This window comes from Palaemon carinicauda, chromosome 16, assembly GCF_036898095.1.
Source record: "Palaemon carinicauda isolate YSFRI2023 chromosome 16, ASM3689809v2, whole genome shotgun sequence".
Classification (NCBI taxonomy): domain Eukaryota; kingdom Metazoa; phylum Arthropoda; class Malacostraca; order Decapoda; family Palaemonidae; genus Palaemon; species Palaemon carinicauda.
The window spans coordinates 1,916,951-1,939,924 of NC_090740.1; the positions used below are offsets into that span (position 1 = coordinate 1,916,951).

At 34.6% G+C, this 22,974-nt stretch overlaps 1 protein-coding gene across 3 annotated transcripts in view; it reads left to right on the forward strand.

Moving 5' to 3' along the window:
- LOC137655614 (dentin sialophosphoprotein-like) overlaps positions 1 to 20,024 on the forward strand; it is a 180,486-nt gene extending 160,462 nt beyond the window's left edge. For 2 of the 3 annotated variants that reach the window (XM_068389525.1, XM_068389524.1), the window contains exons 6-11: positions 2,685 to 2,917; positions 3,925 to 4,207; positions 7,116 to 7,334; positions 12,577 to 12,886; positions 14,993 to 15,230; positions 19,329 to 20,024. In XM_068389525.1, coding sequence (XP_068245626.1) covers positions 2,685 to 2,917; positions 3,925 to 4,207; positions 7,116 to 7,334; positions 12,577 to 12,886; positions 14,993 to 15,230; positions 19,329 to 19,808 — 1,763 coding nt within the window. In that variant the 3' untranslated portion in view covers positions 19,809 to 20,024. The remainder of the gene's footprint in view (positions 1 to 2,684; positions 2,918 to 3,924; positions 4,208 to 7,115; positions 7,335 to 12,576; positions 12,887 to 14,992; positions 15,231 to 19,328) is intronic. The other variant, XM_068389526.1, reaches the window with a different exon arrangement.
- Positions 20,025 to 22,974: the final 2,950 nt, after the last annotated feature.

Sequence of the window (22,974 nt, forward strand, 5' to 3'; positions counted from 1 at the left end):
GCCCAATGGCTTTTTATTACAGAAGACCAAAGGTAAAACCTTGCAGTCATTCTCAAAATTTGGCAGAACTGGTCATCTCAGCCGTTGGAAAGTTCCAGCGGACAAGGAATGATAAATATTGAAATCAGTGCCGAGATAGTTAAATACTATATGAGTCACGAATGAGTGAAGTCTAAAGGCAAAAAAGAGCATCTGAGATTTAATTTACCTTATCATATTACTACACGGTCAGTCGTCAAAATTTTCATTTAGGCTAGTTTTTAGACCTGTTTCTAAAAAGGGGTATGCAAAAGCCAAGAGACTTTATATATATATATATATATATATATATATATATATATATATATATATATATATATATATATATATATATATATATATATACACACACTAACCATTCCGGTCATATATGGGCTCAGCTACCTCGAGAGCTAGGAGTTGGAAAACTTAAAAACTAATGGACCACCAGCCTTTTAAAATGCCTGTTCTAGTGCCACTCATACATCTGACGTTTTATCATAGAGCGGTTGCTAAAATTCACTATGTTTGTTCTGCTTTCTTTCCTTCTGGGGTTATTATCTATACACAGAATGATAATGATAATTGTCAGAAGGCTTTCAATGGAAGTTTAGGCTAAAGTTTTTCCAAAAAACAGACATGAACTTCAGTGCCCCTGTCAGTATGGATGAAAAACAGACTGTTGGTCGGTTAATAAACTGGTAGAGGCTTTCTAACAAAAGCCAAACAAATATACTTCAGTGATAAGTATATTATAGAACTAAATAAACTGCCTTAAGCTTAAAATCTTGATATACGTGTGATTATGTGTACAGACGCAATAGAATCTTTTTATTATAAACTGTTGCTTCAAATAGCATTTTAAAAGATATCAGAAATTTGCTTTTATTTAAATATACATTGAGGCCAGCGAACTACTTACTGTATGTAATACCTGATTGATAAACTAAAGCACATTAATTACTAGTTTATCAATCAATCGGAATGTAGGAGATATGACTTTATTCATGAACTTATTCCCGCTCAAATATTAGTAAATAGCGAAAAGTACTCGTGCATAATAAACGCAATATAATGCGCACATAACCTGGTAGATATTTTGTCAACTGCTGTTCTTAATCGTATTCCTCGAAAAAACAAATTCTCTCTCTCTCTCTCTCTCTCTCTCTCTCTCTCTCTCTCTCTCTCGACGATTGAGCAAACGCCTGAGGCTCGACACGCACATACAGTACGTGTTTTTTTTTTTTTTTTTTTTTTTTTACAAGGCTATTATCAACTGTGTCTTATTTGCAATCCCTATAATTCATATTACATGGCTACGGAATATATTAATTTCACATGAATTTTAGTATCAATAGAATAAGTTAAAAATAAACTTTAATCTTTAAAATATTTAATTTTTAGCGAAGAATACTTGTATTCACACAAGTTATATATTTTTATCTTTTTAGTCATAGAATATATTTAAGTTATACGATATAATGTGATTACTTTAGTGTCCACAGGATGTATTTATAGTGTCCACAGGATGTATTTATTTTTATTCAAAGAATATGTAAACTATTTTCCATCAAAATATATTTTATCCACAATATGTGTATTATTGTCCACCAAAATATATAAACTTATCCACAGAATATGTTTACTATTGTCCACTAAAATATATTAACTTGCTTTATCCACAGAATATGTTAACTTGGTCTTAACCTAACCACAAATTATTAATTTTGTTCTTATTCACAGGACATTAATTATTTTAATTCTCAGATTTCATCTATTATTTTCATCCACAATATATTAACTCTTCTATCCACAGAATATATTAACTTTTGTATCCACAGAATATATTAACTTTTGTATCCACAGAATATAATTGTTATTTTATCCACATGATGTATTAACTTTTGTATCCACAGAATATATTTATGCTTTTTTATCCACATGATGTATTAACTTTTGTATCCACAGAATATATTAACTATTGCATCCACAGATTATATTATTTTTTTTGTATCCACAGATTATAGTAATTCTTTCTTATCCACAGATTATATTAATTCTTTCTTATCCACAGATTATATTAATTCTTTTGTATCCACAGATTATATTTTTTATCCACAATTTATTAACTGTTTTGTATCTTCAGATGATAAATATTTTGTATCCACAGATTATATTAACTCTTTTGTATCCACAGAATATATCGCAAGAGTCTAAATAAATCTCACACTCAGGTTTTTTTGTCAGATTTTTTTAAAAGAATTTTTTACCTTTATTTTTCAGGCCGTAAATAATTCGCTCTATTTATTCATTTATACACTAATATAGACTTTCTTTTTGTTTATAAGGCTTCCCAGATGCTATGTATAGACAAATGGAACTTTTTATTTTATTATCCCAAGGTTTTTTTTATTATACCTGCTGTCATGTAAGATGGCCTCAATAATGAAGTTTTCCTTACTCAGGTTGTAGCCGAAAGATGGTAATATTTACCTCACATTGTAACGAATTTTCCCCTAGATCCAACCCTTAGGTACCGAAAGATGGTAATTTTTTACCTCATATCGTAAGATGTTTTCCCCCAGATCTAACCCTTATTGCCAATAAATCCCTAAACCATCGCTATTATAACCCTAGATTTACGTTTCTTCTTCTTCATCCTACAGCATCACTATCTGACGACGGAGGATTCATGGCCGCCCTTACGGCCTCGGGCACAGACTCCCGCAAGAAGATCACGCGGAAGAGAAAGTCGAGCGAGAGTGACTCCTCCTCGAAGCAGGATGGCAAGGAGGACGAGAAGAAGGAAGATGATAAGTCTCCCGTTTCCTCCCCTGTCAAGGCGACGGAGGACAAGAACCTACTCCTCTCTCCTACAAGTGTCAAGCCTACTTTCAATGTGAGTTTATACGGAACTTTTGTTTACATTTTCTCATCTCTGGGGGCTGGGCACAACCTGTTTACATTTAGCCCCTTATAAGGAATAACAAAAGTAAATTACAATAGTCTATTCACGCTCAGCACAAACCAATCCAGAGGTAACGTATACAAACTGGAATTGAAAAGATACAACACCACTCAATGTGGCAATTTCTTTACATACAGAATAGCAAATATTTGGAATAGAATTCCAGCGGATTAGGTAAACAGTAACACGGTAAACGAGTTCAAGAATAAGTTAGACAAGATCATAAGAACTCTAAATACTTATACTAATTCGCTCTACCAAAGAGCAAATGGAATCTCCGCGGATTGACTAAAAAGTCATTGAGACATCCAAAATCCTTGTAACTTCTCCTTCCTGGAGTTTCATTAAATTCTCTCAGGGCCACATTACTCAAAATTTGAAAAACTGGAGTCCAGCATTTTTTAATATGGTTGTTGACCGCTTGTATTTGATTTACAGATTGCAGTTATTATAATGGGTAGTTGAGTTTAGCATCAACGTTAATTTATAGAATTTTTTTTCATAACATTATCTCATATCTGAGGTTTGGGCCACACCTAAAATTTTAAAAACTCAAGTCCACCATTTTCTTTTTAATATATTTTTAGGCCTCATGTATTTGATTTAAAGATAGTATTTTTTAATTCGATCAGATCCCATTTAATAAATGTATTTTCATTAGTATTTGATTAGGTCTTTTGGTTACGAATGTTGAGAGATATCGACGTAGTATTTCTTAATATACAGTATATCAAAACTTTTTAGAACTTTTATTAGAAATATATTTCCTCATTTATGATATTATATAATCAATATTGACGTAGTATTTCTTAATATACAGTACAGTATATCAAAAACTTTTTAGAACTTTTAATAAAAATATATTCTCTCATTTATGATATTATTACATCAGATACTTTTCGTTTCATTTATCGACGAATGTATTTATTCCTTTCCAGTTCTACCAAGAAACCCTCAAAGACGACACGGACGAGGAGAAGAAAGAAGGAAGCGACAAAGAAACGTCGGAAACCAAAGAGGAGAAAGAGGGAAGCGAAAACGGAGAAAGCTCTGCGGAAGGAGGTGAAGGAGGAGACGCAGACACGCCCTCAGCGTCGCAGGCCGACAACGACTCGGATAACATGGACATAGACGAAAGTGAGGATCAGGACGATTCCGTTCAGATAGGATTAGGGGAATCCTTCGGTGGTGGTGGTGTGAACGGACAGAGCGGGGATGCCGGTATGTGGTGCTACTGGGCGACTTGTGGCATGGAACTAGTTAATCCCCGAACTGCACTTTTAGATTGCATGGACCTTCGTGGACTCTAGCGGTTCTGTAGGCCGTAGATAACTGCATTTCACTTTACCCTTTCGTTGGACGTGATAATTTAGCCCCCCCCCCTCCATGCATGAGCAGTAGCAGCAGCAGCTGCTGCTTTCTTTAGAACCTCATCATCATACCCTCATTATATTGTGTAGAGCTGCTTCTAAAATTGCATCTACAGTAGTTAGTGGAACAACGAAGTAGTTTTTGAAAGTTACCTAGTAAAAATAGTAATAATAGTAGTTTTTTATAGTTACTAAGTAAAAATTGTCGCTTATGATGGCTCCTTAGTAAAAATTTTTAGTTTTTGATAGTTGCTTAGTAAAAATGGTAAAAATTGTAGTTTATGATGATTACTTAGTAAAAATTGTAGTTTTTGATAGACAGTAAAAATTGTAGTTTTTGATAGTAGACAGTAAATATTTGTAGTTTACGTTGGTTACTTAGTAAACATTGTATTTTATGATGGGGACTTAGTAAAAATTGTAGTTTTTGATAGTTGCTGAGTAAAAATTATAGTTTTTGATGGTTACTTAGTAAAAATTATAGTTTTTGATGGTTACTTAGTAAAAATTGCACGCACCAGTCCGTATGTTTCTAGTAGAGAACTGCATGAGTCAGACAGCCTGTATAGTTTGCATGCACAAACCCTCTGAATTTGACTTAGGGGTAACATAGTGTAATCACCGTGTTTAAATTTCTAGCTAAATGAAGCCGGGGGCAAACGTACACTGTTAAAAATTTGCCGTAAAAACGGTAAAAATCCTGGAATGTATGTTGCCAGGCATTTGTGTTTTAAAAACAGATATATTGACGTAGACGAATGATATTACGGCCACTAACCCGTAAGAGATAATAACAAAGTATGGGAAAATTACGGTCGCCTGTATTTTACTGAAATACGGCTGAGAACAATATATTTTGTACAAAGAGTTTCCGATTTAAATTACGGATTTTCAGCAGTATATTTTAATTGATTTTAGATAGTTCTTAAATTCCGAGAGTATAGAAACCTATTAAATTGGAGAAAAGGAAAATATCAATAAAAGTAAAATATCAAAATATTTCAAAATTGTCTAATTTATTTAAGGACAAATTGATTTCGAACTGCTTCATTTACGCTGGAGAAATTATATCTTTAGTTTATGTCTACATCTTGTGGTTAGTTATACTTAATTCTTCGTATTGCACGTTTTTACATAACATTTTTTTTAACATTAATATTGGTTATGTGAGAGTGGTTAATGTTTAGTTATTACCGATGATATGTGATTGTACACACACACACACACACACACACATATATATATATATATATATAATATATATATAATATATATATATATATATATATATATATATATATATATATATATATATATATATATATATATACATATATTATATTGTGAGTGTGTGTTTGTGCACGTATGTATATACTGTATGTGTATTAGTATTAAGGCCATGGTTTTATTTTTCATAACAAACATTGTTTTCAAGGTTTAATAATTTAGAATCCCACAATACAATTACTGTAGAGGTGCAGGCCATATATAATCATTTTTATTTTATCATTTACAAGTTTACATGGACATATATATAATAATTTTTATTTTATCATTTACAAATGTTCCTGGACATATATAAAAACATTAATTTATCATTTACAAATTTTCACGTCCGTATAATGAATTTTTATTTTATAATTTTCAAATTTTCATAAGTGAAACTTTGAAAAAGACTGAAGCTTTATGGAACTATAAAAATACCAGTGCTGTAACAAAAACCATATTAACTAATAACTAGGTAATAATTGCAGTCAATTGGGTACGAGTTAATATGGAGAACTGGTTCAATATGGTACAGTCATTTGCTCATAACATCTATACTATTACGGCGTTTTAAATTATACAGTAATTGTTTTAAACTGATTTTTTGGGGAAATTCTCATTTTTATTCTTCAAATGTAAAAATATAAAACACTCATGCTAGTTTAGACACATCGAAATCTTTGGTATGAAATGAAATTTAAAAAATTATGACAATAATAATTTTTCGATGCAATAAAAATGTAAACAATTTCATATTTTGGGAAATTTCATTGAATTTTATACAATTTTATAACGTGCTGATAAGGTAAAAGACTTTAGTTCAGTTTCTAAAAGTGTTAGGTCAGGATTTTCCTTATATATGAAAAATTATGTCAATTAATAATACTTTTTCGATGCAATAAAAATTAAATCAGGTTCATAGCCTGGGAAATTTTATTGAATTTTGCACTATTTCATAACGTGCATATAAGGTAAAAGGCTATATAATTGATTTAATTTTCGTGGATTTTGATAAAGAGACACTCTACAGTTCTATAAATATTAGTGTCCAATGAGTTAATTAAATAGGAAAGAAAAAATATATTCTGAGAAGAAAATTCCATTTAATTTGTGGTGGCCGATGTAGTAACGTCCCTGACTGGTGATTGCCAGACTGGGGTTCGAGTCCCGCTCAAACTTGTTAAGTTCTTTTGGTCGCTGCAACCTCACCATCCTTGTGAGCGAAGGAAGGGGGCTTTGGGAGCCCATAGGTCTATCTGCTGAGTCATCAGCAACCATTGCCTGGCCCTCGTTGTTCCTAGCTTGGGTGGAGAGGGGCCTTGGGCGCTGATCATTTGTATATATGGCCAGTCTCTATGACATTGTTCAGCTTGATAGGGCAATGTCACTGTCCCTTGCCTCTGTCTTTCATGAGTGGCCTTTAAACCTTTATGCTATAATCTCCAAGTGAATTCAAATTATCATAACCTGACCCCACGCTCTTGTTTTTCCAGGTCTACGCGATGAAGACATTCCAATAGCTCCTGCAGTGCCAGCCCCCGCTCAGGAGGACTACGAGAAGGTGGAAGTGACCTTCTCCGAACCCACCCATGGGGTGAGAGGCGTCCTGGTCTACCACAGACCAGAAGGGCGCAAGAAGAAGTCTGTCAAGTGGAAAACAGAAGAGGACTTGAAGGAGGTGTTCCTCTTCGAGATGGATGAAACAGAGAGAGGTGAGTCACTCTTGTATTTATTAGTTTTTGTGGTGTTTCTTATCTTGATTTAATTTTTATACTTATTCATTTTCTTTATATGTTAGAAATATATTGGTTCTTATGGGATTAAGCCCTAATTTTTATAAAAATGAACAGAATCTTAGTATAATCACAAGCGCTGTTATTATCATCATCATCATCATCATCATCATCATTATTATTATTATTATTATTATTATTATTATTATTATTATTATTACTTGCTGAGCTAGGTGAAAAGCTGGATGCTATAAGCCCGGGGGCTCCAGCCTGGAAAATAGCCCGGCGAGGAAACGAAACAAGGAAAAATGAAATATTTTAAGTAGCTGTAACAACATTGAAATAAATATGTCCTATATAAACTATAAAAACTTTAACGAAACAAGAGGATGAGAAATAAGATGAAATAGTGCGCCCGAGTGTACCCTCAAGCAACAGAGCTCTAACCCAAGGTGTAGAGATACTGTCAATATTATTTTTTTTTATGGAACATTAGATGTAAATTAGCAATAAAAAAACACACACACGGTAGAAGGTACTGTTAAAAAAACTTGGGGGAACTAAAACCCAAAATTATGATCTACATACAATTCTAAATGTTAAATCAAATCCTGTAAGTGTTATTTCAAAAAACTTTTGCCATTTGGGACTGTCCATTTCATTAAAAGGCTGTTCATGATAATGGTGTCAGTTATTTTACTATAGAATATGCAGGTGATAATAAAAGAAAGAATATCAGACACATCCAAGATATGAACTACTACTGGGGAGGTAGACATCTTTGAATGTAAATGTGTTAAGAAAAAAAAGTCACAAATGCTGACGATGTATACAAATGTGTAGAGTAATTTACTTTACAAACAAGAAGCCTTTTTCGTATTTTTATTTGCTGGCTGTATTTATTTTGTCCATGTTAATATTAATTATAATTAAAATTATCTTTATCTTTATTATGGCGAAATTGAATCGAATGCATAGCTAGACATAGTTGCCAAATAGCAACTTATGTCAAGTTTACTGTTGTTTGTCTCTATAAAAAATAAGTTTATAAATGCTTTAGTTCAACTGAATGTTATTTATAGATTATTGAGGAGACTAAAAATCGCATTTGGTAATTCTATATCAGATAAAGAAAGAAAAACAGTAAACGAAAAATAGCTTGAAAATGTTGCCAAATGCGTGTCAATCTTTACGGTAGTTTGTCTCTATAAACATTTGGTAAAAACATTGTTTATAATTGCTTTAGTTTAAATTAATGTTATTTGAAGATTATTAAAAATAAAAGTAAACTTTTAGAACGCATTTTATAATTTGAAATATGATAAAGAAAGAAAATAGTAAAACAGTTAATAGTGAATGCTAATTTTCTTACTCAAGAACGGTTCCATAATACAAAGTAGCGTCTAGCAGAGCGAAAAGTTAAGTGCTATTCACTTCGTTATCCATAAACTAACTTAATTATATATTAAATAACCATATTTAAAATAATCCATCTATTGGTTTAGTTATTAAATCGATGAGATAAGTTATACCATAAACCGACGTTGGCTAAATTGACTCTGCTACATACGACCCTAATAAAAGCGATCACGATTTTAAAGTGAAAAAACCTACTACTCAAATCAAATTGGTATTTTGTATTAATCGTCTAATTAACCTTATAAGGTAAGGAAATGTTAGAAGCTTTTCAAAATGTCTATATTTATTTCATATTTAAGTCAGCATGGACACATTGGCGTCTATACCAGGGTAATGATCGAGATAGGCTTATTAATAGTTTATATATGACATATCTGTTTTGACGTTGTTACTGTTTGTAAAATGATTTATTGTTAATTTGTTCTCATTTATTTATTTCCTTTCCTCACTGAGCTATTTTTCCCTGTTGGAGCCCTTGGGCTTATATCATCTTGCTCTTCCTACTAGGGTTGTAGCTTGGCTAGTAATAATAATAATGTGGGAGGTATGTACCTTATAACATAATAAACATAAAGAACCTATGAGGTATGTGACTTTCGAACACCATAGGTCTAGTTCACTGTAACAGTATTAACTAATTTTGTTATAATCATTATTTCTTTTGGAATCAGATTAATTTACAAAATTCCCTATATCTAGCAAGGAGGGCTTAACATGTTGGGAACTAGTAATTAGTGTATTTCAAAGCTGCAACCTAACCTAGTCCAGGGTGTCGTTCCCGGACTATTGAATTTTGCCCGTTGAAAGTTTCCATCCCTAACTATGGCGGTTTAGGGATTAGGATGTCTTTATAAACAGTATGAAGTACAAAGATTCATCTTATCCTAACTTGTGTCCTTGCTCATATCAGATGGAGGGGTCCTGTTGCACTTGAACCTGAAGTTGTAATGACCTAGTCTTAGTGTGTCATAGATGAATAAAATCTTCTAGTGGGGTGTATCTATTCGCGTATAGTTTGCTGACAAAAATTAAAGCCAAATTCAGCAACACCGAAAAATTGTTGAAATTAAACAAGAGCATTCGGCTAAAACGTTTAGGAGAACAGTAGCAAATGATGAGAAGACTAAAGAACAACTCACCTTACATCCTTCTTTACCAACATCCTATTTACCTCGATTCCAGAGTTGTTTCTTACATCTTACTGTATTCTCCCTATACTTTTACTTCATAATGAGACTAGAGTTTTCCTTAGTTACACAGCGGTGCTGTATGGTCTCCCCGACCTTATTATCATGTGCACATGGCCCAAATTCCATTACGCACATGGCCCAAATTCCATTAATCAAAATCGAAAACATCAAACATCGTATTGTTTTTATACTTGTAAAACTTTGAGGTTCCAGACGAAAGCTTCATTCCTTAATTTAGGAGCCAATTCTAGATTGGGGACACAGTTACTGTGCTGGCAAATTTTCTAAATTTTAACTTTATAACCGTTTGATTTTTTCCTGTAACGTTTGATTTTCCACTTGAGGTGCACAAAGACAAGTTAAAATTGTTGCAACGGAGAAAAATTTAAGTATCCTTAATGTTTTCTCCGATAGCAATTTTGCCTCCGTTTTTTAGTTGGTCTGCCTCGATGGGCTGCTTTGAGCTTTGTCTCTAAAGTTTTGTTCTCAATCAAGGGAATTTTTCCATGTATTAGTATTAGTTTGTCTGCCTACAGAAAAGTCTTTAAAACATTCGTGCAAAATGTTCATGTTAAACTGTTACAAAGGTGCTAGTCAATTACCTCATTACCTAACTATTGTTGCCATAGCAACCTTACATACCAGTATATTAGTCATGGCTAGAGGGATGAACTTTTACATAGTGTTTTTTGTTTTTATATAGAAATAGAAAACTATATTGTGCTATTGATGCTTTTTTGACAAGGCAAAGTAAGAAGAGATACTGTGCAGTATATCTGCTCTTGTATTTCAGATGATGATCTGCATAAATATCTAACAGTCATTTCTGTACTAATGTTAGCAACACATATAAAATGTCAGCTAAATATTTAGATAGAGAAGCCATTTTTGGATTCAAGAATGTTGATTCATTATGAAAGGGCTATGATGGTTTTCTATATAACCACTTCCTGATAAACGGTACACTAAAGATTGCCTATTATTGCATTCTTTTGACTTGGTCCAAAAACTAGGCTAATAGGTACTAAAGAGTGCCAATTAGAGCAATTTTTCATTTAGTCCAAAAACTAGGCTAATAGGTACTGTGCACTCATTTTAGTACCGTACGTTTTTTAAGCTAGCTCTCAATACTGTAGTTTTTATAGTTATTTTATTTTGGGCTTATAGCACATCATGATATCCATGTTAATTGGTAATTATTTTTACTTGAGGGTCCTGTACTATACATTAAATCTTTGGGTTAGTTAATTTGAATTTTTTCCTTAATTTTGTTAATAAATTCTTTTAATTATTATTATGCAGTATTGCCTTAGCAAACAGATAGTGAATTATAGTGGTCTATTTACTTTATAGTTAATGAACTTCTGTAATTTTCCTTGGTTTTTTGTTATACTGTATTAGTATATTCTTGAAATGTCAAAAAATAGGCCTTGTTTATTGTTATCAACATATTTTTATGTAATGGTGTCTGGGTGGGCTATATGAGTACAGTACCAGAATAAAGGATGTCTAGGCCATTCCAAGCAAAAGATTTTTATTTCTTATTAATTTTTTTGCTGTGAATTTATTTTTAAAGTAAATAAGTTCTGTAGTTAATCAGGATTTTGGTTTTCAAGTTTTCCATTTTTGCGACACTTTTACATTCTCGCCTTTGTATTTTGATTATAGAGTATACCGATATACCCTTCTTTATTTTTTCCTTTATTTTTAGATTCTTAGATTCTGTTTTCTTTTAGATTCATATGCTCACATTTGATGTTATTAAATTCATGCATTATTAAATCTGAAATCTTGTAGTTTACTGATCTGACTGTTTTACAGCGTTAATATTTTCTTTTATTCTATTTTATTGGTGAAGCAGAGTTTGGTATTGTTGTCGTCTGTAGAATGTGAACTTTTTTTTTTTTTTTTTTTTTGCCTACAACCACAATGTTTACAGTCTTATTCTTCATTCATTTTCTTTCGTCTCCCCACCATCTTAAACCGTTTATGTAAATTTATCACCAGGCGATGTTAACCTTATTAGAAGGTGACTGGTTGATAATGGTACCAAATAATGCAAGGAAAGGACAAAGATTTTGAGTCAACCCTTTAAACCTAAATGTGATTTGTAGTTTTGTTAAACTAGTTTGTAATACTGACCCAACCCATTTGTCATGGACAGAAAATTACTTCTAACTCTTAAAGCTAAACGGTCCTATACTGTACACATATTGTACACACAAAGGTATATGTAATGTTGTGAAGTGATACTGTTGTACAGTAAATACTTAATTCTTACTTGAGGGAGGGTATATTCTACACTAGTTACTCTGAAACACTTCTTTCCCTCAATGTATTAATTATTCAATGTATATTGTACACCATTAAAGTTATCCTTTTATTATTTTTCCTAATTTTCATTGCATCATTTTATTTTATATTAGTTCCAAAAAGTAACTTTTTCAATGAAAAACTAAAATTCATATTAATTCTGGGATTCATGACAAATGAATGTTATCGATTCCAAAGCAAAAGTCCTTCCATTGACTAAATTTTTTGAGAAGAGTTAATCTTATCAAAGATTTATTGTTAATATTATGGTCAACTTTAACTATGTTTTTCTTTTGCAGTGAATGTTAATACGATAAAGTTCAACGAGATGATGGTTCTTGAAAAACAACGAGAAAGGGAGGCGATGGGAAAATCACGTGGCTTCCACGGTAACATGATGGGCGGCAACATGAATATGATGGGCGGAAACAATCACATGATGGGTATGGGCATGCATCATGGCCAGAATGTCATCGAGTACATGAGGTGGTCACTATTACCTATAATGATACCCTCGCCCAAGGTCACGCCAGGCTACAAAAGTCAGGAGCGAGTCACACAGGCTGCTCGAGAAAGTTCCACCATGGCAGCTTTTTACAACCCAGCAATGTAAGTGGTTTGATACTTTAGTCGGTTTTGTTACTTTAGTCCTCTTCTGAATGAGTTTTCCTTATTAATTTATCCAGTTGAAACTTTTTCTTATCATTTTGTCATTGAGCAAATAGCTACACATACATAGATTTTAGTTTTTTCAGATATCTGTGGTCCATTCTTTTCAGTTGCGTATCACCTCAAAGGCCGTAGTTATGTTATTGAAATGTATGAACTTCACCTTAACTGTGTGACTTTAAAATTTGGGTGATTTTTTAAGGAATATAAATTTGCAGTTATTTTTTTTTCAACTTTGCTGCATAGTATTTTTCTGAAGTCATCCATTTTATTACCCTGTATATGGGAGTAGCATCCATTTTGTAGCGCTGTATGATAATCATTACCATCCCTAAGGGTACACTTAACATGGAATTTTATTGAAAAACCCGAAGTATAAATTTTGTTTAATTTTACTTAAGAAATTAGTGTAGTTTATAGAAAGGGAACTTTTTTATTTTTTTTTAACTAAAATAGATTTAAAATTAGTAGCATTTCAGGGTTCAATACTGTAATCTTTTTATACATCTTAAGATAGTAATATTGCTTCTTAAATGCTGGGAAAAGCTACCAAACCCTTCAACTCATGCATACCATATGTTTGTACTGTGTTAAAGATTAATTGACAATGATAAATCATATTTAAAGTGAGCTTTCTTTTGTAAATATGCATACATCATGAAGTTTCCCATACAGTTCTTTTGAAAATACTGTAAACTGGGATTGTTTTAGCCAGAATTAACCAGGTAATTCAGAAGTATTGGCCAATTTTTGTCATTACTGTATATTAATTTTTAATTCACTTTGAATTTGAATTAAGAGAAATAGATACTTACTGTATCTAGGAATAGTTTTTAAAGGTTACAGGCATCAAGATATGAGCTCATAAGTTTAAGACTTGAATTTCTAATTATTATAAATTCCTTTTTATTATTATATTACTGTAGTGAAATATTTTCATTAGTCATAGCTTCTATTTACGATAAAATTATAGGACTGAATCGGACACCTGCATTTTATGGATCTGTAGTTTCAGTAATTACAAGAGGTTATTCAAACCAAGAATATCCTAATGAATTTATGCTGTGTTAAGGCAATGAATAGCTGAATGAATTTAGAATATATTACATTAGTGGTAATTGTATGTAAATTGAGGTTATGAATTCAAGCATAGCTATACACAACTTTATTATCAGTTTCTAAACTATTATGAATTACAATATTATATACCGGGTAACTCAGTGTAGTGTTAATAGTCACATTATCTTCTTCATGGGTATTTATGACAGCTGGTTACATACTGATGAATAAAGTAGGTTGGATTTTCATAAATTCAGTTGGTATTCTGAAATAAAAAACAGACATATTACTTATTAAAACTGTTTTTTTGAAAACATAATTGTACAATCAAAATAATGAAATATACTAGAGCTAAAAATCTCACTTCTGTATTGATTATTTAAGATTAAATTTTGATGAACATTTAATTAGAAAAATTGCAAATAAGTAAAATTTATGGAATTGAATTATTTTAATACTGTAATTTGTGAAGGTCAAAGCTGAATGTAGTTGTTACACATTTACTGTATAGTTAAAGTATAATTAATTACCCCATTAGTCTTGGAATCTGACCTGTTTATTTTGATCAACTTCACACTTACCAAATTGTCAGCATAATCTTAATGGAAAACTTGTTTCGTGTCTAGCATTGAAAATAAAGAAAATAGTGGGTGATAGGTTGCAAAATGGTTTCACCCCCCATTTTTCAGTAACTAAATCCAACTAGGAGTTTTTGCGTTAGGATAAGTTAGTTAAAGACCTAAAAAAAAAAAGGGCTTGGGGCTCAAGTGATAAATATATTTGTGCAGTAGTAGGATTAAAATGGTTAACAGTGATTCCCAAACTACAGCACTGTACTGTTGAATTTATTATTTGACCTCCCTATTGGCAATTTTAGGTGTTTTTCTGTTTGGAGGCTTAATTGTGTATTGAAGATCTAGGGAATAGATTTATTGATAGCATAACATTTATCAAAGACTTGCAGTAACTTTATTCTTTTTTTTATAGGTTGCCAGAAACACCTAGAGAACCAGATCCAGAGATGGTCAGCAGAACTGAACCTAAAGAAATACCACTGAATGACGTAACTGGTCAGGACGTGTTGTATGATCACCGTAACAAAATGTGGCCAGAACCCTTATTCATGGAACCAGTGAACTATGGCTTTGGAGCAATGGGAGGACCATCAAGCGGTGGAAATGAAGGAGGATCTCACTGGGTCGTTGGAGGACCCCCTGCTGGCGGAGTAAGTATTACTGTTTTCCTGAGTAGTGTGTATTAAAAACAAAAATAATGATAGAACTTCATTTTACTACTAGAGAATTTTTTGCTTTGAAGGGAAGGACAGGTAAGGTAACATTTATATCAGAAATTACAGTACTATACTGGTTTCTAAGGGAGTGAGGACTGTGGTGCTATGCCTCATTTCCTTCTAGTCTCTGTTCAGCAGTTTCTGGTATGGTAGTACGGTCAGCGCACTGAAGGTAGGCAGCTCCCCAGCACCTATGTTGTGCTGATTCATCACTCACTTTTTAGCCTTCTATACCTCAGTTCATGCTTCCTTTCTTCCTTCCTTTCTTCCATCTTGCTGTCCAGCCCTTTCCAACTTTTACTGGTTTTCATTAAAGTTGCACCTAAGTTGGCCTCCTGGGGCTTCTACTAGCCCGAATTCATAAGTCTAATCCAATCCATCACTCAAAGAAGAAAAATTGGAGAGGAAAGCATAACAATTTATTTGCCCATAAATTTGCCCTTCAAAGCAAAAAAAAAATTAAAAATAACTAATTTTTTTTTAGTAAGATTTGTTCCTTTGCAAATACAAACCCTTGTTCTTTAACAGGGTTAAGATTTTGGCAAAAAATCTTGAAAATGGCCAATGAAGAGTTATTTGAGAGTCTTCCCTGAATTTTTTTTTTTTTTATTTTTTTTTTTTTTACAATTTCCTTCACAACTTGGCAGAATGCAAGATGTCTAGGACTGATTGACATTGGCACCATTATGAGTACGGTTGAGGTATAAAGGGCACCGCTGCACTTCGTACTCCCCTTGTGATGTGTGAAGGGAGTAGTCATCCTCCTAGTGGGCAAGATTTCAGAGTAGGAGGAAGAAGAGATCCAAGCGTAATTGTTCTCCCTTGGATCGGAAAAGTTGGTGAGATGCAAACTTCTGACTAACAAAACTCACTGCTCCAGCCCTTCTTCAGTTAACTCTTCAGAGGGGAAACCAAAGATGACCGACGATCTTCGGATTGAAGAGCAAGCTCCCAAGGTGGTAGTCTCCCCTGCTTCCTCTAGAGAAATAGGGAGACCTCCTCTTGTGGATTAACCCTAATAATCAGCTTTGGATAAGAAGAGCCCTGTAGTGTCGTCACCCTCTTCACCACCCAAGAGCATACTCCTATGAAAAAGTTCTCTGCTAAATCCTTTGGTAGTGCTGCAAGCAGCTTTTCGTGCTAAAGCCCAGTTGAGCATACTGATTTCGCTTGTAAACCAGTGAAGAGTGGCCTTTATAAATTTGGTTCCAAGAAATCTTATTATGGTTCTCACAGAGTCATGCAAGGCTAAGACAAGTCTTCCAATGGCAATGCGCCAACACAGCAGTGTGTCAGCCACGTGCACTCTACCCTCAGCCACGAGTGTGTGCGCCATTCAATTAACATCGACTTCCTCCACAAGAGCAGACACCTCCTCAGTTTCTGGTACAGGCTAGGAAGAGAAGGCATTTGCAGGACATGCCTCTCATGTTCTCTACGAGAGGAAAGTTAACAGAACAGCTCCTTCGGGTGGACTGGCCAGTTCCTTCACCCCCCTTTTCTGAGAAGCAGCACAAACCTAAGTGCTCATCAGAGTTGCTTGTTGTTCCAATCAAGAATTATAAGTGTGTCACATTCTAAGGAGCTTTTATGCCCATCAGAGTGATACCCATCAGAGTTGCGTATCACTCCTCTGACCATCAAGAAAAGGGATCTCTGTCCTACAGACCCCTAGATTGGGGCTTCTAAGTTCCTGATTAAATAGTCTCTCCACTATAGAGATTGTATATTGGAGGTGGTCGAAATTGACCCAAGAGCCATCACCACAACCATGTCTGGACACATAGTCCCCAGTTAAGATGGAACCAACCTCCTGTTTCTGAACAGCACATATCTCCTTATTTCCCGTTTTCAGAGGCGAGAAGGTCAGGGAGAACAACAACATTGCTCTGAAAAATAAAAATAAATGGGTATCATCTACAAGAAGTTTCTCATGTTCAGACATCTCTGAGCACGATGAGACTTCTAATATTGCCAATTCCCTGGGTTTCCTGAGGAGAGACTAGAGCCTACCTCTACAGAGCCTGAAGAGGAGTCTTCTTTCCCGAGGGTCTTAGGACTCTTCAGGAAAGTCGGCAAACTAGGTGATGCTCAGAAAGCTTCCTTCTCTTGAAGGCACACCTCCAATGACTCCTTATTTAGGAAAGCACACTTCTAGGCACTTCCTTGAGTTACCATAGTTATGACAGATCAAGAAGAGCGTCCAAAACTTTTGTTGTAAGCTGCTAGTACCTTAAAGTTAATAACTCTTTTTGTAGCTGAGGAAATTCTTCGTGACTTTGGGAGCTCATTCTGCTTCTTAGACCCTGAAGTAGGTGACCCTTACTCCAGGGATGTCAGCATAAATTACGCATCTGAGGATGACGGCGGAAAGGCTCGTGAAATAACCATCACTTTTCTCAGCTTTGGAGGGCATGAATATGGAGGCTTTTTCCTGGCTAGACCACTGGCCTGGTACACTCGTATTTTACGGAGTCTGGCGAATTCCAAAGTACAAAAATGTTATGAGGAGCTCGCCTTCAACGGTGCAAAGGCAGCAAAATTTTTGGTACACCAGTGGAGCAACTGGGTACTGAAAAGATGGGATGAAGTGGTCAACAAGTTCATCAGACAGATGTCCTTCAAAGGCTTATGTCATTACGAAATGCCTCACTGATACAGAGTGAAGTTGATGTAGTAGTGATAAAGTAAGAAAATTTCCTTCTTTAGGAGGGCAACCACCTTCAAATAACCTTCTCCAGTGCTTCCTAAGTGTAAGACTTGCCACACAGGCAGCAGTCCAAGAAAGAGAGACGTACAAACAACGATGTTTAAGAGATTAACGACCAGAACCAGCCCTTTTGCCAAAGGCATCAAGGCAAAAGGGCAAGATAGATGAGGATCTCTTTAGGGATGGAAAGCCCCTGTGTTACTCACCTGGGGGGGGGGATGCCTGGCAAATCGACGGATGGGGTATTAATTCACCATTTCTCTCCCTCCACTCCAGTGCTAATGAGCCACTCATTATATTTGAAAGGATCCGTCAAAGACCTACTCCTTTGGGAGGAGTTAAAACAGATGTTGGACAAGAAAGTGGTCGAGGTGGTCATCAACTCGTTTCTGGGATTCTACAGCAACCTGTTGCTGGCACAGATGATGTCAGGAGGATGGAGACCAGTTATCAACCTATCCCATTTGAAAACATTATTCTGCAAACAAAGTTCCCCAAAACGGTTCTACAAGCATTAAGACTGAATTGCTTGTGTCTATAGACCTAAAATAAGCATACTGTACTTTCAAATTCCAATCTACTGGAACTCTAGGGAGTATCTTCATAGAGTAATTTCAATGTCTGCTTGGAACAAGAAACATTTAGTTTCAGGTTCTCTTTTTTTTTGCTTTCCACAACACAAATGTTCACACTTATCCTCTTCGTTAGCACAGGGAGAACAAAGAGGAAAATCTCCAAGAAATATCGTCTTTTGGCTTCGTGAAGTAATTCGTAGATTCTACAAGGAACAATTGGCGGCCTGCCGGGCCGTAGGTCTCGGAGTATCCCAGACCTCATGAAATTAAGAGTGATTGGTACCATTTAGCCTTCAGAAAGAACCATTCAGTTGCTTAAGTGTTGAAGGCAGGTATCTGGAAGAGACAGGGAACCTTCATAGCACACTATCTTTGGGATTGTGCCCTCAGGTCCCTGGATACATTCTACATAGAACCTGTGGTTGCTGCCCAGCTGTAGGTGTAGCAAGCCTTGCTCCTTTTGGGACAGAAGTATCATGTCCTAAGATAGCAATTCCTGTACATCAACCTTAAGAGTGAGAATGATTGGTCATTGTCCCTCTTTCCCTACGCTTCCCTTCCCATCCTTTCCTCCAGATTATCCCAGAATGATAACCCTACTAAAGGACTTACATTTGTATAGCTAGGAAAAATACAAAATTATTTTATAATGTTACTTTACATTAAATTTATAAATGTAATCATTTTTTTTGGTAAAACTTTAATTTTTCTGTAAAACGTTATCTAATTTCAACCTTTCTTTTTCAGTTTCCTCCTGGACCTGGAGGCCCTATGTATCCGCCAGGTGGCTTTGGTGGGCCTGGTATGGGAGGACCTGGCATGGGTGGTCCACCAATGGGCGGACCTGGAATGGGAGGACCACCTGGAGGATTTGGTGGCGACATGGGAGGAGGAATGGATGTTCCAGGATGGGGCGGACCAGCTCCAGGACCACCAGGCTCTGGCCCAGGAATGGATTACCCAAATCCAAACATGATGATGGGAGGTGGCAATCAAGGAATGATGATGGGAGGGGGTGGGGGTGGAAGGCCGCCAGGCAGTGGTGTTCCCAGAGGCATGATGCATAACATGGGCATGGGAGGACAAGGGTTCAGAGGTAGAAATGGACCAGGTGGTGGTAACTGGGGTCCTGGTCCTAGCAATTATGTGAAACCAGTGTGCAAACATTTCATGAATGGACATTGCCGACACGGTCCAAAGTGCAGATTTCTTCACAGCCGACACTAGTCTCTTGTTTGATCAGTTTTATTATCTTTAAAATTGAACAAGACTCAACAAATGATATTTGTTCCTAAGTTGATGTTACTCATGAGAGGACCATGATTATCTTGTTTTGTAAATAACTGTTACACAAGGAATAAATACTGTACAGTATTAAATTTGTAAAGTTTGTAAATAAAAGGTAAATAAGATAATGAAATGTATAGTTATTATTTTGTGTATCCAAATTTTTGAATAAAATAACATTTTACAGTTCATTTTTATTTATTCCCAAAATATTTGATGTCAATAATGCTTACTTAGCTAAATTATTACCTTAAATATTACTATCAAAAAATAATTTTTCATCATTATACTTATGCTTAAATAGTCTTCACATAAAAACAGAATTCTAACAATAAATTATTTTGATATTTACCACCAAGTCAATACTACTATCATCAAAATTTTAAGTTATTTGTATTTTTCCTAACTATTCAAACCTGAGTCCTTTAATATAAGTAGGATTTTTAAGCTAAGCATAAAAAGGGCTGTTAAAATTAGAACTAAAGTATTTTTTATAACGGTGCATATTTGCACCGACTCACAGGGGTGCCCTTTTAGCTCGGAAAGATTCCTGATACCTGATTGGTCGTTAGTATTTTTGGCCGAACACCTTCATTGTTCTCTAATAATTACCAAGTAATGTGAATCGAAACTTATTTATTAACCTATATTTCTCCATCAGATATATGATTTGTCAATAAACAATCTGAAAGAATAAATATATTATAAAGCATCGTCTTGGTAAGTCTAAACTTAATGACAAAATCTGCCGAAGTCAACGACAACGGCTTATTTTCGGATGCACACTTTGTAATTTTGTAATTTTTCACATATTTTAACACAAATTGGGATAAATTACACTCAGCATAAGTTAAACATGTTATTATAAACTTTCTTTGAATACCAGAATTCACCCAAAACATGGAATTAATAAAACCCGATATTTGTGAAAACTTAGGGAGGTAAAAGAACAGCCTGTAGCGGCCTGGCGGGAAAACAATCCCTTCTGATTGTCGTAGACCCAGTTTTTTTCTTTCGTAATATAGTTCGGCTTATTCCTTTCAGTTAAAATAGCCTTGCTTTGTCTCTCTTCGTATTATTTTGCTTTGCTTAGTATTTTCCCACATTCCTGTTCCTCACCTAATATCTATCTATTTTCCCCGATATCTCTTCTTTCATATATGGGATATCCGCAATACGATTCCTTATTTCTTATCCTCTGTCGAAAGTGATGGCTTGAAGGGAAGCGCGTGCTAGTCTCGTTAAAATTGTGTAAAGGCGGGAATTAAAAAAAAAATACTATGCTTAATTTCAGGTTTACAGAATAGGTTATACTTGCTATACAATATAAAATTTACGTTGTTATTATTATTTACATACTTACTGACGTAAGGTACAAAACATAAGGAATCGTAGTGCGGATATCACATAGGCCTATATGAAAGAAGGGATATCGGGGAAAATAGATAGATATTAGGTGAGGAACAGGAATGTGGGAAAATACTAAGCAAAATAATACAAAGAGAGACAATGCAAGACTATTTAAACTGAAAGGAATAGGCCGAACTTTATTACGAAAGAAAAAAAACTGTGTCTACGAGTCAGAAGGGATTGTTTTCCCGCCAGGCCGCTATAGGCTGTTCTTTTACCTCCCCATAAGTTTTCACAAATATCGGGCTTTATTAATTCCATGTTTTTGGTAAATTCTGGTATTCAAAGAAAGTTTATAATAACATGTTTAACCTATGCTGAGTGTAATTTATCCCGATTTGTGTTAAAATATGTGAAAAATTACAAAATTACAAAGCGTGCATTTGAAAACAAGCTGCTGTTTCGGCGCATTGTGTTATTAAATTTAGATTTACCAAGACGATTCTTTATAATATATTTATTCTTTCTCATTGTTTATTGACAAAACATATATCTGATGGAGAAATATAGGTTAATAAATAAGTTTCAATTCACATTACTTGATAATTATTCGAGAACAATGAAGGTGTTCAGACAAAAATACTTCCGACCAATCAGGTATTAGGAACCTTTCCGAGCTAAAAGGGCACCCCTGTGAGTCGGTGCAAATATGCACCGCTAAAAAGAATAGATTATAGGTGGTGGTAGCTACTGGCAGGCAGGCAGGAAAGCCTCACAGGCCACTGAGCAGCCTTGATTGACTGATTTTTAGTTTCCTGACATCGAAGGTCATCAACGGTGAAAAGCCACTTTTACATTGACTAAGTAATTGGGCGGTTAAGGCAAGGAATGAAACCTGCAAGGACTATGTTTATTTGGGAACTATTGGAACCATCACAAATTTTTAATACCAATGCAAACTATTATCCTTGATTGTGAACGGGAAGTTTGTATAATTAGCCTAGATTTTAGTACAGTACTGGTTTTGAATGTTAATCATGATGCCCTTGTTTTCAAAATAAACAGTTGGGTGTAGGTGGGTCTTTTCTTAGCATCATTATTGAATTTTTAAGTAATAGATACTCGAGTATTTGTTGAAGGGAAACAATGAGTACAGTATAGGAATGTAATATCTAGTGTTCCTCAGGATAATGTCTTGCAGTCCATAACCTTCCATAATATATACACAGGAGTGGCTTGGCCTAGAAAACAAGCTGCTTGAATCAGTAGATAATGCAACTCTCTCCATTAATTCCATCTCCTGAATGCAGGTCTGGGATTGCTGAATACCCTAACAAAACTCACAATTAATGTATAGTTTTGAGTAGGCTGAGGATAGTGGCTCCTCATCATCCAGATCTACATTGATAATGTTTCTTTTACTCTATGCAACTCCTTTAAAACCTATTAAGACATTGAGAAAGCCTTCAGAATTTTAGTGATCAACTTATCCTGATCGTTCTGCCTTGTTTCAAGTAGTGTTCTCCTGTCTGGTCTTCAGCTACTGACTTTCATCTTAATCTGTTGGACAAAAACTTGCGGTCTCTTAACTTATGTTAATCTTCATCTCAATTCATTCTCTTGCACCGTCGTTCAGTTAGTTCTTTATGCATGTTGCATAAGATTATTCATAACTGAACATCTTTTGCATACAGATCTTCCCAGACTGTACGTAGTATGTATTAGGTATGCAGTTCATTCTAGGAATTTTACCTTC